A 14,851-nucleotide genomic window follows, 5' to 3' on the forward strand; every position below is an offset into this window, starting at 1 on the left:
CTTCGTCAGGGATATTTACGTTTTATGAACCTCTCTGGAATTTCCTCTACATCTTCTGAAAATCCATAAAATATTTAAGAGTGGTTTTACCCAACTCCTCAGTTCCCTGTATAACTCAGCCTGTAGCCTTGTGCCTTTATATGGTCACAGAACCCTCCGTGACTTCTAATATCCTTATCATTTGCAGTAGGGGGTACATTATCCCTTATAATACATGAGTGATACTCCGAGTTCCCTGCATAACTCAGCCTGCAGCCTTGTGCCTTTATATGGTCACAGAACCCCTCAGTGACTTCTAACATCCTTATCTTTTACAGTAGGGGGTACATTATCCCTTATAATACATGAGTGATACTCAGAGTTCCCTGTATAACTCAGCCTGCAGTCTTGTGCCTTTATATAGTCACAGAACCCCTCAGTGACTTCTAATATCCTTATAATTTACAGTAGGGGTACATTATCCCTTATAATACATGAGTGATACTCAGAGTTCCCTGTATAACTCAGCCTGCAGCCTTGTGCCTTTATATAGTCACAGAACCCCTCAGTGACTTCTAATATCCTTATCATTTACAGTAGGGGTACATTATCCCTTATAATACATGAGTGATACTCAGAGTTCCCTGTATAACTCAGCCTGCAGCCTTGTGCCTTTATATAGTCACAGAACCCCTCAGTGACTTCTAATATCCTTATAATTTACAGTAGGGGTACATTATCCCTTATAATACATGAGTGATACTCAGAGTTCCTTGATCCCATTCTTATTCCCTTGTTACACAGGCAGGTAACGCGCAGTAACGCGCTGGCGCTATACAAATCTATACATCGAGGATCACGATGACAAAGCGCAGACGAAGGCTCATTCCGCTGTCCCTTTAAATTCCATAAAAGTCGCTGCTTTCTGGGTCACATGGCTGGCGGGATAGAGACACGCCCTTGTACCCTATTGGCTTTCCCGGTTTGCTAAGAGTCGGGCCGACCTCCTCGCCCATAGCCAATCAACGGAGCCACTGTATGGCACCGCCTTTGCGTACACCAATAGGGTGGCAGATGTACCGGCCCCTGTTTCTCCAGCCAATCAACGCGAGTTGAGTTCCAAGCGTGGATCGAAGGCAGCTGGGGGGATTGCAGCATTAGGAGAGAAGCCCGAGAGGTGAGAGCTCTGTGTGGGGAACCGGGGCCACCCCTTCTTTCTGTCCCAGGCCACTTGGTACGATTCCTATACTCTAATCTGCCCCTGGTACTGTCCTTATACCCCCTAACTGCACCTGGACTGTCCGTATACTCCAAACTGCACCTGGTACTGTATTTATACCCCAAACTGCCCCTGGTACTGCCCCTATGCCTCAAACTGCCCCTATGCCTCAAACTGCCCCTGGTACTGTCCTTATAATCCAAACTGCCCCTGGTACTGTCCTTATACTCCAAACTGCCCCTGGTACTGTCCTTATACTCAAAATTTCCCCAAAATGCCCATGTTACTGCCCCATATGCCCCAAACTGCCCCTATACCTCAACCTGAACCTATTCCCAAAACTGCCCCTGGTACTGCCCCAATGCCCCAAACTGCCCCTGGTAATGTCCTTATACTCCAAACTGCTCCTGGTACTGCCCCTATGCCCCAAACCGCCCCTGGTACTGTCCTTATAATCCGAACTGCCCCTGGTACTGTTCTTATACTCCAAACTGCTCCTGGTACTGCCCCTATGCCCCAAACTGCCCCTGGTACTGTCCTTATACTCCAAATTTCCCCAAACTGCCCCTGGTACTGCCCCTATGCCCCCAACTGCCCCTGGTACTGCCCCTATGCCCCAAACTGCCCCTGGTACTGTCCTTATACCCCAAACTGCCCCTATACTTCAACCTGAACCTATGCCCCAAACTGCCCCTGGTACTGTCCTTATACTCCAAATTTCCCCAAACTGACCCTGGTACTGCTCCTATGCCCCAAACTGCCCTTGGTACTGTCCTTATACCCCAAACTGCCCCTATGCCCCAAACTGCCCCTGGTACTGCCCCTATGCCTCAAACTGCCCCTGGTACTGTCCTTATAATCCAAACTGCCCCCAGTACTGCCCCTATGCCCCTGGTACTGTCCTTATACCCCAAACTGCCCCTATACCTCAACCTGACCCTATGCCCCAAACTGCCCATATGCCCCAAACTGCCCCTATGCCCCAAACTGCCCCTGGTAATGTCCTTATACTCCAAACTGCTCCTGGTACTGCCATTATGCCCCAAACTGCCCCTGGTACTGTCCTTATACTCCAAATTTCCCCAAACTGCCCCTGGTACTGCCCCTATGCCCCAAACTGCCCCTGGTACTGTCCTTATACTCCAAACTGCCCCTGGTACTGTCCTTATACCCAAAACTGCCCCTGGTACTGTCCTTATACACCAAACTGCCCCTGGTACTGTCCTTATACTCCAAATTTCCCCAAAATGCCCATGTTACTGCCCCATATGCCCCAAACTGCCCCTATACCTCAACCTGAACCTATTCCCAAAACTGCCCCTGGTACTGCCCCTATGCCCCAATGCCCCAAACTGCCCCTGGTAATGTCCTTATACTCCAAACTGCTCCTGGTACTGCCCCTATGCCCCAAACCGCCCCTGGTACTGTCCTTATAATCCGAACTGCCCCTGGTACTGTTCTTATACTCCAAACTGCTCCTGGTACTGCCCCTATGCCCCAAACTGCCCCTGGTACTGTCCTTATACTCCAAATTTCCCCAAACTGCCCCTGGTACTGCCCCTATGCCCCCAACTGCCCCTGGTACTGCCCCTATGCCCCAAACTGCCCCTGGTACTGTCCTTATACCCCAAACTGCCCCTATACTTCAACCTGAACCTATGCCCCAAACTGCCCCTGGTACTGTCCTTATACTCCAAATTTCCCCAAACTGACCCTGGTACTGCTCCTATGCCCCAAACTGCCCTTGGTACTGTCCTTATACCCCAAACTGCCCCTATGCCCCAAACTGCCCCTGGTACTGTCCTTATAATCCAAACTGCCCCCAGTACTGCCCCTATGCCCCTGGTACTGTCCTTATACCCCAAACTGCCCCTATACCTCAACCTGACCCTATGCCCCAAACTGCCCCTGGTACTGCCCATATGCCCCAAACTGCCCCTATGCCCCAAACTGCCCCTGGTAATGTCCTTATACTCCAAACTGCTCCTGGTACTGCCATTATGCCCCAAACTGCCCCTGGTACTGTCCTTATACTCCAAATTTCCCCAAACTGCCCCTGGTACTGCCCCTATGCCCCAAACTGCCCCTGGTACTGTCCTTATACTCCAAACTGCTCCTGGTACTGCCCCTATGCCCCAAACTGCCCCTGGTACTGTCCTTATACTCCAAATTACCCCAAACTGCCCCTGGTACTGCCCCTATGCTCCAAACTGCCCCTGGTACTGTCCTTATACTCCAAATTACCCCAAACTGCCCCTGGTACTGCCCCTATGCCCCAAACTGCCCCTGGTACTGTAATTATACCCCAAACTGCCCCTATACCTCATCCTGTCCCTATGCCTCAAACTGCCCCTGGTACTAGCCCTATTCCCCAAACTGCCCCTGGTACTGCCCCTATTCCCCAAACTGCCCCTGGTACCCTCCTTATACCCCTAACTACACCTATACCCCAAACTGCCCTTGGTACTATCCCAACTTGCCCCTCTGGTACCATTTTATATCCCTAACCTGCCTTGTACTGTTGTCTCCTGCACCCCATGTACAACAACCCCCATATACTCCCTGCCCCAACCCTAATGCACTCCCCCCCCATAACAGACAGAGTGCCCATTTCCCTATCAGCCCTGTTAGTCTCTGCATTCAGATCCCAATTTCCCAGCATGCTCAGTGAAGCAGACCCTGAGTGCTGGGGTGGGGGTGGGAAATGTTTGTTTTGCTGCAGACAAATCCACACGTGTGATTACTCAGCATTTTCCCAGAGGAGGCACTTGGCCCCACAGAGACCAGACTGTGCCAACAGCCTCGAGAGGGGGTGGAACTTAACCAACTGGTTTATTGTTTACCCGCTGGTTACCTCTCTCTGTGTGAGTGTGTGAGTGTGTGTGTCTGTGTGAGAGTGAGTGTGAGTGTGTGTGAGTGAGTGAGAGAGTGAGTGTGTGTGAGTGTGTGAATACCTGTTCTAGGGGGCCCTTCTTCCTGTGTCACATGGGCTAATATTGAGCTGATACAAGAGTCCTGTTGACCCACCCTGTGTCTCCCAGTACCTGCCAGATACTAAAGTATTAATAACAGCACCATGTGCACAGGGAGCCATAAGATAACATTACGGACTGCCTCAGGGGTGGGCGGCACCTACTGATGTATTTGTTCCTTTAATTAACCAGTGAGGCAGCTACAATTATGGTTTTAAAGGTACAGTAACATCAAAAAATAAGTGTTTTAAAGTAATGGAAATGTAATGTAGTGTTGCCGTGCACTGGTAAAACTGGTGTGTTTGCTTCAGAAATACAACTATAGTTTATATAAACAAGTAAGCTGACGTTTAACCATGGGGCAGCCATTCAAGCACAGGACACACAGTAGATAACAGATAAGTACTACTATAGTTTATATAAACAAGCTGCTGTGTAGCCATGGGACAGCCATTCAAGCACAGGATACACAGTAGATAACAGATAAGTACTACTATAGTTTATATAAACAAGCTGCTGTGTAGCTATGGGGGCAGCCATTCAAAAGGCACAGGTCACACGGCAGATAAGCTCTGTAGAACATAAGTGTGTTATCTGTTATCCACTATTTAACCTGTGCCTAGTAGCCTTTTTTCAGTTTCCACCGTGGCTACACAGCAGCTTGTTTATATAAACTATAGTAGTACTTATCTGTTATCTACTGTGTATCCTGTGCTTGAATGGCTGCCCCCATGGCAACACATCAACTTGTTTATATAAACTATAGTAGTACTTATCTGTTATCTACTGTCTATCCTGTGCTTGAATGGCTGTCCCCATGGCTACACAGCAGCTTGTTTATGTAAACTATAGTAGAGTTTCTTAAGCAAACAGATCAGTTTTACCAGTGCAGGGCAACACTACATTATATATTCATTACTTTAAAACACTTTAATTTTTTGGTGTTACTGTTCCGTTAAGCTCAGCCTTCTGCTGCTCCTTCTTGTAAAATATTCACCTACTGAGCTGAGCCATGCAGAGCCCTATATATCCCCTCTTCCCTCCATACCCCCGTCTCATCCCTTCATACCCCCTCTCTTCCCTCCATATCCACTGTCTTCCCTTCATACCCCCCTCTCTTCCTTCCATACCCCTCTCTCTTCCCTCCATACCCCCTCTCCTCCCTCCATACCCCCCTCTCTTTCCTCCATACCCCCCTCTCTTCCCTCCCTCTGTCTTTTCCCTCCATACCCCGTCTCTTCCCTCTCTTCTACCCTACTCTCTTCCCTTCATACCCCCCTCTCTTCCCTCATATCCACTCTCTTCCCTCCATATCCACTCTCTTCCCGCCATACCCCCCCTCTTCCTTCCATACCCCCCTCTTTTCCCTCCATACCTCCTCTCATCCCTCCATACCCCCGTCTCTTCCCTCCATACCCCCTCTCCTCCCTCCATACCCCCTCTCTTCCCAGGAGAGAGAGAAAGAGACAGACAGAGAGAGAGAGAGAGCACTGACACACTCTGTGAAAAATTATTTGTCACTCATATCATTCCCTGCTCCAGTGGAGCTAACAATCTAATTGACTAGGGGCAGCTTTATAAGGAGTTCAGTAGCCTGCCTGCAAGTATTCGGGGTGCAGGAGGAAACCCACACAGACACGGAGGACACACAACTCCCTTCAGATAGTGCCCTGGCTAGAATCAAACCTGGGACCCAAGGGCACATTGCAGAATGTTCTGCAGAATTGTGTGGTATTTCTCCTTGCTCCTATACTCACCCTATTTACCCTTTTGCTCCTGCAGGTCATTATGCCGGCTGTGCCACCCACCACGGATTCTGCCGCTTGCCCTCACATTAAAGAAAACCATGTGACCAATGGCAGTGTGCAGGCGGAGCTTAGTGTGGACAGGAAGTGGATTCGGCCAGACTTGCCCAGCAAGTGCACCTGGGAACTGGGAAAAGCACCAACCGACTCCCCCCATCACCACGTGGAACTGTGAGTGGCCCCTGGGAATAGCTTCCTGCTTTGGCCACACCTTTCCTTGGGAGTTTGTGTCTGGGGGTCTGGCCGGCCAATGGCATTCCTTGGGTGGGTGGGCAGGTATGTGGGGTGGGTACCTGGTGCTCAGTGTTAATGTTTCTATACCTGTGCCTTAGGTGTGAGCGGCCCCGGATTCTATCCTGTATCCTGCAGAAGATCGGGGACACCCCGCTGGTTCGGATCAATCAGATTGGGAGGAGATTTGGGCTGAAATGTGAACTGCGTGAGTTTTATCACTTTCCCTCTTCTCTCCCCATCCAGCCCCATGTTGGCCACAGGTTCCCCCTCAATAACTGAGCACCCTCCTAACCTAACGTTTCCCTTCATCTGCCTGGACTCAACCTTCCCACCCACCAGCCACTGTCTGTAGAGCCACAAACTCACGCACAAGCCAGAACCTTGAATATTCAGCCTTTTAAGCATTTTCACATGGCCAGGGGGTATTTGAGGTTCCCTGCCCCACTAAGGATAAAAACCCCAACTAATTGCCCGAAGGTGTGTGTGGGGGGGGGCTGGTAGGTGCAGCAAAGAAAAAAGCCCTCTATTAAGGGGTAAATGCAAGATTTCCCAAATGCTAGTTTCCTTTATGGAGGGTAAAAGACTTGGCAGCTGCAGCCTGGCACTGCGTAGGACATTATTTCCAGGCAGGAACATTATAAGGATGGATGTTTACTTATCCTTTTCCCTCTCTGTGCATAGAAATGGGGGCGGTAAATATTTTCTTTGTGTATTTTGCCACGAAGCCTTAAGGTGACCATAGACGTAGAGATCCGCTCGTTTGGCAATGTCGCCAAAGAGCAAATCTCTCCCTGATATGCCCACATTGAAGTGGGCGATATCGAGCTGATCCAATCGTGGGCCCAAGGGCCCAACGATCGGATAATAATGCATCCTATACAGTCGGTCGGATCGTGGGAGCATACATACACAGATGCGGCCACAATCCAACAGGATTTTTAATCTGCCCAATTCGAGATCTGGCCGACGTTCGGCAAGATATTGATCGGGGAAGCTCGTCATATGGCCCCACACACGGGCCAATAAGCTGCCGACTCGGTCTGTCCGTGTATGAGGGCCTTAACACTTCTATTATCCAGTGTTACTGTCCTGCTCTGCACCCACTAGGGAAATATATTCCCATTCACCATTCAGCCCAGGGTAGAGCACATTGCAGGCCTCCATGAGATACATACAGCCTGTGGCCCTTCAGCTGCTGTTCAACTACAAGTCTTGTGTAACTATTCCAGTTATGATGTTGCTCCACATACTTGGCATGAGCCACTGTTAAAAAGTAGAAGAGATGCTATTGTCTCAGTCAAAACGTGCCCTTCCAAATACTCTACTCAGTGGCCCATCAGTCTCTTTCCTTCCATAGTGGCCAAGTGTGAGTTCTTCAATGCTGGGGGCAGTGTAAAGGATCGCATCAGTCTGCGGATGGTGGAAGATGCCGAGAGAGATGGAATTCTCAAGCCTGGGGACACAATCATTGAGCCAACGTCTGGGAATACAGGTAAATTATCCAGGTGGGCTGGGGATGGGTTGGAGAGATAGGAACATTGGCTGGTGGGAAATGATGATCTGCTGGGGGAGCCCATTCCTTATGGCGGATTCAGATATATTGGGTCAGCGTAACAGCATTGGCTTCCTGACTTCCCTTTAGCTCCACATGGTCCTGTTACCTGTGTATTAGGGTTAGGGCTCCACATAGTGCTGTTACCTGTGTATAAGGGTTATTAGGGTTAGAACTCCACATCGTCCTGTTACCTGTGTATAAGAACCTGGGGTTTGCTCTCGGCTAACTGGACTCCTTCTTTGTATATTATGTATGCATGTATATTTTTATTTGTATAGCGCTCTTTGAGGGCAAAGCACTGTATAGCAGAACAATCAATTAGTAGAAGAAACAGGGGGTCATATATTATAGTTCTCTGTTCCCCAGAGCAGCAGCAGGAACTGACAGACAGACTTTTCTTTCTGCACAGCAAACGGCCTCATTTCTGCTCTCATAGCCAATGGAAGGGATCAGACAGAGAGAGGGGATATGGGAGAGCACATTATGGGATGGGAGGAGTCATATGGATAGATGAGGTTGGGCTATGTTTTTATGGGATGGGAGGAGTCATACAGATAGAGGAGGTTGGTCTATGTTCTTATGGGATGGGAGGAGTCAAACGGATACAGGAGGTTAGTCTGTGTTCTTATGGGATGGGAGGAATTACAATGTTACATGTTTAAATCAGGCTGAAAAAAGACAAAGTCTATTAAGTTCATACGGATAGAGGAGGTTGGGCTATGTTGTTAAAGGATGGAAAGCACAGATAAAAGAGATCTTTAGGTTATATGGGATTTATTTATGTGCCAGCCTTCCAGGGGTTCCCACTCAGTAATGTTGGTTTCCTCCCTTATAGGAATCGGGTTGGCCCTGGCAGCAGCAGTAAAGGGGTACCGCTGTATCATTGTCATGCCGGAGAAGATGAGTATGGAGAAGGTGTGGGATCATTCTCATCTACTGATGCTTCTCTATGGCAGCTCTGTGAGGGCCCTGAGTGTGTGTGTGTGTGGGGGGGGGGGTACATTCAATGGCAGCTCTCTGTTCTACCATCTGTTCTGGGGACAGGCTGTGCCATTACTGTCTAGCTACATGTGAATGTGAGTAAGATGTCAAATTGTAAAAGTGTCTGTGCGCTTATCCATGAGTATGAGAATGAATGAGAGTGCTTATTTGTAAGCATAAGAATGAGCTTGTACGCTTATCTGAATATGACAATGAGCATGGTTATGCATGAGTATGAAAATGAGTGAGCGTGCTTATACGTGAGTATGAGTGCTTATGCATGAGAATGAGTGAGCATGCGTATACATGAGAATGAGTGAGCGTGCTTATACATGAGTATGAGTGCTTATGCATGAGAATGATTGAGCGTGCTTATGCATGAGTATGAGTGAGCGTGCTTATGCATGGCAATATGAGACTGAGTAGAAGAGCAGTGAGTGGGCAGCAGGGGCTGAGAGGTGAGACCCCATGAAGGAGCATGAGAGGGACCCACACATCTTGTGTTTATGAACTGCAGGGAGCCTCCTCCCCATAACCAGGTATCCCAGAATGCCACAGGTGTTCTTTTTCACAGGTGGACGTGCTACGTGCCCTTGGGGCTGAGATCGTTCGGACTCCCACAAGCGCCCGGTTTGATTCTCCAGAGTCTCACGTGGGCGTTGCATGGCGGCTGAAGAATGAGATCCCAAATTCCCACATTCTGGATCAGGTGAGGTGTATTGGGGTATTGCCAGAGACATACATTTCACAGGAAGGAAGGTAGAGGGGGTTGATTATACAGATCTCATTGTCATTATTCAAACGACAACAAAGAAATTATCCAATCCTGCTTCATAAACAGGAACATATGGATTTTATTTAAAGTAAAATAGGCGTTACTTCTACTTGTTGTTTATGGCATGTATACCGGCCCATAAATTACTTGTATAATTTACTTGTACAATTTATACTTTACATTATTAAGGTGTACAGGGCAGGGGGAGATCAGATTTCGGGGTACTAAAAAGCTGATGATTTTTCAATATATTTCCATCTCTTCTTTGTTTTAGTATCGGAATGCCAGTAACCCCCTTGCTCATTATGACAGCACAGCAGAGGAAATCCTCCAGCAGTGCGAAGGTTCGTATTAGGGGGGGGTAGTCTGTGTGCTGTAGTGTGGGGCTGTGGGTGCAGAGTGCGCGGGGGGCTGTGAGTGCAGAGTGCGCGGGGGGCTGTGAGTGCAGAGTGCGCGGGGGGCTGTGAGTGCAGAGAGCGCAGGGGGCTGTGAGTGCAGAGATATAGTGTATTTAGCTACCACTCAAGGAATTTAACTTCATCAATGATTCTTGGGGGGTAATTTATACCCAATCAAGTTCCCTGTGTCCCAGAACTAATAGGATTGGCATTTTATTGCTGCTTATTTTTTTCTTCTTTTCTACAGTTTACTCCACATTGAGCCATTTCTACAGGAACAGCCACATCCTCCCTAAAAATACCCTCCCCTAAAAAAAGCACCCTCCCCTATCTGCCCAGGAGCCCCTCAGTACTGTCTTATATTTGCCCCGTCTAGTCTGTCCCTTCCTGTGAGCAGGGTGATTAAATGTCTCTTCTCTTTGTGCTTCTTCAGGACAGTTGGACATGTTGGTGGCGGGCGCTGGAACTGGGGGAACAATAACTGGTCTTGCACGCAAGCTTAAAGAAAAGTGTCCAAATTGCAAGGTAAGTGGTTTAATAGCCTTACGGTCCCCATAGATGCAAAGATTTTTCATGCAGAACGACCGATTTTAGCGACCAATACTTCGAAATTATTGTGCGGTTAGTGGGATTCGAACAATCGTACATCTTATGATTTTTCGGCCGACATCTGTCATTGGCCAGGTTAAAAAATCTTTATCGTCCCAGTGCAATCTATCTATGTTTGGAGGGCCAAGCAGGCAGCTACTCTTCAGTTTTGCTGGCAATATCGCCTGAAATGGTCTTTTTAGTTGATGGACACATCGTACATTTAAACGATCGTTTCAAAATATTCGTGGTCTCACTATAATGATTGGATCTTTTAAAAATCTTTACATCTATGGCCAGCTTTAATATAGAGTCAGACTGGGAGGGAACAAACCAAATCTCTAGTGGGCAGGTAAGAGACAGACTAGATGGGACAGACATAAGGATGTGGGGGGGGATAAGCTGAGCTCCTTAGGTAGATAGGGGAAGGGACAGACTAGATGGGACAGACATAAGACAGTACTGGGGGGAATAAGCCTGAGCTCTTTAGGTAGATAGTGGAAGGGACAGACACATGATCGTACTGGGGGAGGCATATTAGTGCCTGAAAAGACTTTAATGAGGACGAAGATTAAATAGATGGGGGTTATGTTGTCTGATTGTGGACCATGGACATCAGTCTTTTTTGGCTGAACACATTGCCTGTGGGTTTTTCTGATCTATACAATATCGTATCTGATCTCTCTGCCCACAGATTGTCGGAGTGGATCCTGAAGGTTCTATTTTAGCAGAACCCGAAGAACTGAACCAAACGGATAAGACTGGGTATGAGGTGGAGGGGATAGGATACGACTTCATTCCTACTGTGCTGGACCGGACGGTAATTGCCATAGAGAGGGAGGAATAATGCTGGCATTTGGGTAAAAAGAGGCGGTGGGTGGCATTCCTCAGTGGTTGGGGCAAGGAAACTGTGAGAGTTGGGTAGGAAGAGCAAGGGAAAACTATAAAGTTGGGGTGCCGTGTGAGGAATTTTGCAGGAGTGGGGCAAAATGTGAGGAATTCTATAGGGGTGGAGTAAGGGAATGTTGGGGGCGGAGCAACGTGTATAAAATTATGGGGCAGTTCTGACTCCTTTCTCCTCTCATATTCAGGTGGTGGATGAATGGTACAAGTCTAATGACGAGGAATCGTTCTTTATGGCTCGGGCATTAATCCGAGAGGAGGGGCTGTTATGTGGTGAGCAGTGCATGGAGGAGCAAAAATATAAGTAGGGGGGTTTAGGGGTATATTTTATGTCCTCTTGCACCATGCTTGATATTTGCCTCTCTAGGAGGCAGTTCATGCTTATAATGTTGGGTACATGTTTGGCTTTTTCTGTTGCAGGAGGCAGTTCTGGCAGTGCTATGTCAGTGGCAGTGAAGGCAGCGAAGGACCTGAGCGAGGGGCAACGCTGCGTGGTGATCCTGCCAGACTCTGTCAGGAATTACATGTGAGTTAGAAACCAGGGGGCATCATGGCAGTTTGAATTTGATTGATATGAATTCACTGTGCAGCTCCTTCGATGAACCCTCCAGTCACTCACCCTTCAGTCATTCCAACCTCTGCCCTATTGCCAGTGTCACTTAACCTAACAATCAGATGGCAGTTTAGGTGGCAGGGCTGAATATCTATTTTATGGAAGTGATTGAAAAGTGAGCATCCCTTTGCAAATAGCCCTACAGTGCCCTGGCAGGGGTGCATGCGATAAAATCTTCCTGAAAAGACTCTGAGTGCACTTAGATAAATTTCACGGATTACTGTAGAAGGAAAAGGCAATGGAAAGGGGGTGAGTTTGGTTCTGTACAGAACTAGAAAGTCTATTCACCATTTTCACGTTTGCCCCAAATCCATTTACTTGGACTGTTTCATGACTTATGCTCCCACCTCTTCTTGCCCTACGTTTTTTTCTTGCCCCTGTCTCCATCTCACGCCTGGTCTGGTACTCAAAATAGGCCCTGCAATTCCAACTTCACAGAGGCCCAAACGGCCCACTACTAACCCACTATATGGTTACTTTCTATAAAACCATGTATGGGGCATCACACACACAGTCTGGGTGCCAGGACTTTCTAACACTCTTATTTATAGCATCCCTTTTAACCACAGATAATCTGGTCTCCCATTCACCCACTGCCACTCCTGGGGTCTGGGTGAGTTGATTCTAAGTCTTCTTTCCTTAGCTTGGTTGGTGCCACCCTGTGCCCAAGGGAATCAACATGCCAGTGCCTTGATATCTGCCCTCCTTCCCCAGACTCCTCTACCACTGCACCTCCCTTTAAGGATCACTCAGATTCATCTCATTCTCTCTCTCAGGTCCAAGTTCCTCAGTGACAAATGGATGACACAGAAGCAGTTCCTGAAGGTGGAAAAACTGGAGGAAAGGAAGCCTTGGTAAGAGCTGGATCTCTTCTCTCTTGGTCCTGTCTTGGGCACTTGCCCCATTTCACTCCATTCCATGTTACTTTCTGCACCAGGTGGTGGAACTTGAAGGTTTCGTCTCTATCTCTCTCCGCTCCCCTCACCGTTCTCCCAACAGTGAGCTGTGGCCAAACCATCCAGCTGCTGCGAGAAAAAGGCTTCGACCAGGTGCCCATTGTGTCTGAGACAGGGTGAGTGACCTTTCCACCTCCCAAAGCCAAATATATTTACTGTTGCTGTCCATTCATCTATGACATCGTTGTACTGGTGGCTGGCTGGAACTTTAGGGGGCTGGAAACTAAATTTTGGGCATAGGAGGAACTGACACATAAACCTGTAGAACTCAGTCATATTGTCTTTAAAATACAGGCTGGTGCTGGGGATGGTGACGCTGGGGAATATGCTATCCTCTGTCCTTGCTGGGAAAGTGAAACCTTCGGATCTGGTCACTAAAGTCATCTATAAGCAGTTCACACAGGTTTGTTGATTTGGCGTAATGTGGAATTTATTGTCATTATTATGAGGGAATCTCTAGATATTGTGATACTTTAAGATTAGCCTGTTCAGTGAAGACATTTCCTTGAGTTTAGCATGTCCATGAAATTCTAATTTCCATAGGATTAGCCTGTCCATGGAGTTCTTTCTTGGGCTGAATCCTCCCAGTTATTCAGTTTCCATGTTCATATAATTCTTTCTTGGGTTGAATCCTGTGCCTCAGGGAGGAATTCATTTAGCAGTATTTGCTAATGTTGCCAGTGATATTGTGCCTGACACATGTGGGTGGAGATGAGGTATGTAGTTGCAAGGTTGCACAATATTGATGTTTCATTGATTGCAGGTGAATCTGGCTGACAGCCTAGGAAAGCTTTCCCGAATTCTGGAGACGGATCACTTTGCTTTGGTTCTTCACGAGCAGATTCAGTGTAAGTCTGAGTCGGTAGATCTTCCCCTTTATAATGCCCAACACTCCTCTGCCTCCCATGTTCTGCCCTTTTTTACTCTTCTTGCCCCACCATTTCTCCTTCCTTTATATATCCCCCAGTATGTGTCCAGTTTGCCCTCTGGTTTCCCCGTTATTTTTCAGCTCCATCTGTTGCTCCTTCTTTTCCCAGCCAGTAACAAACTTGCTGTCTCTTAGCAGATCACAGCGATGGCTCCTCCAGTAAGAAGCAGATGGTATTTGGGGTGGTGACGGCCATTGATCTGCTCAATTTCATCACGCGAGAACGGGAGCGGCGCGTCAGTGAATCTGGGGAAAGGGATCTGGTGGAACGAGTCCGGCACTTCAGTGCATCGTAACATGGAGGAGAATGTCCCACTAGTGTGTTATGTACAATTAAACCTTTCCTCCTGCAACATAGTAAATCAGGTTGAAAAAAAAGACACATATCTATCAAGTTCAACCTTTTAACTCAATGTTAACCTGCCTAACTGCTAGTTGACCTTGAGGAAGGCAAAAAAAACCCATTTAAAGCCTGTATTGCTCACTGTTTTGTCTGCTCCCACCTGCTGTTACCTGTCACACTGTAGGTCACTTAGAATTGGCTGTTACTATTGCACAGATTGATTCTGCCGCTGAACTGCACTTCATAAATAAAGGTCATTGTGCATAAAACACCTTGCTATGCTTCTATTCGATTGGGCATGCCACCATGCTTACCTGCCCAGGGGGAAGTTGTGTTTTCTGCCCATCTTTTGCTGTCTTGTTAAACTTGTCTCCTGCAAAGGCCTGTGTTATTACAAGCAAAGAATTTCACTGGGGAGTAAGAGCTTACACACTAAGGAGATTTGGGGCCAGAATTGGTGAAAGGTGCCAAGCTAAAACAAGCTAAAAATTATTTATATTATCCAGGGTTAAGTGCAGTGTATGCATTGCATGAAGGTTTGGGACAGAATGCTCTGTTTATCTGTTATACAGATTAGTGATGTGCGGGTCAAGGGTTTTTCG

At 47.7% G+C, this 14,851-nt stretch overlaps 1 protein-coding gene across 3 annotated transcripts; it reads left to right on the plus strand.

The window, feature by feature from the left end:
- Positions 1-1,004: 1,004 nt before the first annotated feature.
- Positions 1,005-14,518, plus strand: cbs.S (cystathionine-beta-synthase S homeolog). Of its 3 annotated transcripts, none has more exons than XM_018248333.2 (16): positions 1,005-1,156; positions 5,953-6,146; positions 6,308-6,414; positions 7,567-7,701; positions 8,600-8,679; positions 9,320-9,454; positions 9,795-9,864; positions 10,352-10,443; positions 11,201-11,326; positions 11,598-11,682; positions 11,830-11,935; positions 12,799-12,876; positions 12,960-13,094; positions 13,273-13,381; positions 13,742-13,826; positions 14,042-14,518. In XM_018248333.2, the coding sequence occupies exons 2-16, from the start codon at positions 5,959-5,961 to the stop codon at positions 14,200-14,202; spliced, it is 1,692 nt and encodes a 563-aa protein (XP_018103822.1). In that variant the 5' UTR covers positions 1,005-1,156; positions 5,953-5,958; the 3' UTR covers positions 14,203-14,518.
- Positions 14,519-14,851: the final 333 nt, after the last annotated feature.

This window comes from Xenopus laevis, chromosome 2S (assembly GCF_017654675.1).
Source record: "Xenopus laevis strain J_2021 chromosome 2S, Xenopus_laevis_v10.1, whole genome shotgun sequence".
Lineage (NCBI taxonomy): Eukaryota > Metazoa > Chordata > Amphibia > Anura > Pipidae > Xenopus > Xenopus laevis.

Coding starts and splice junctions, on each gene's coding strand:
- cbs.S (XM_018248333.2), top strand. CDS start 5,959: ATGCCGGCTGTGCCACCCACCACGGATTCTGCCGCTTGCCCTCACATT. Junction 8,680..9,319: donor AGAAGATGAGTATGGAGAAG/GTGTGGGATCAT, acceptor TCTTTTTCACAG/GTGGACGTGCTACGTGCCCT. Junction 11,683..11,829: donor AGAGGAGGGGCTGTTATGTG/GTGAGCAGTGCA, acceptor TTTCTGTTGCAG/GAGGCAGTTCTGGCAGTGCT.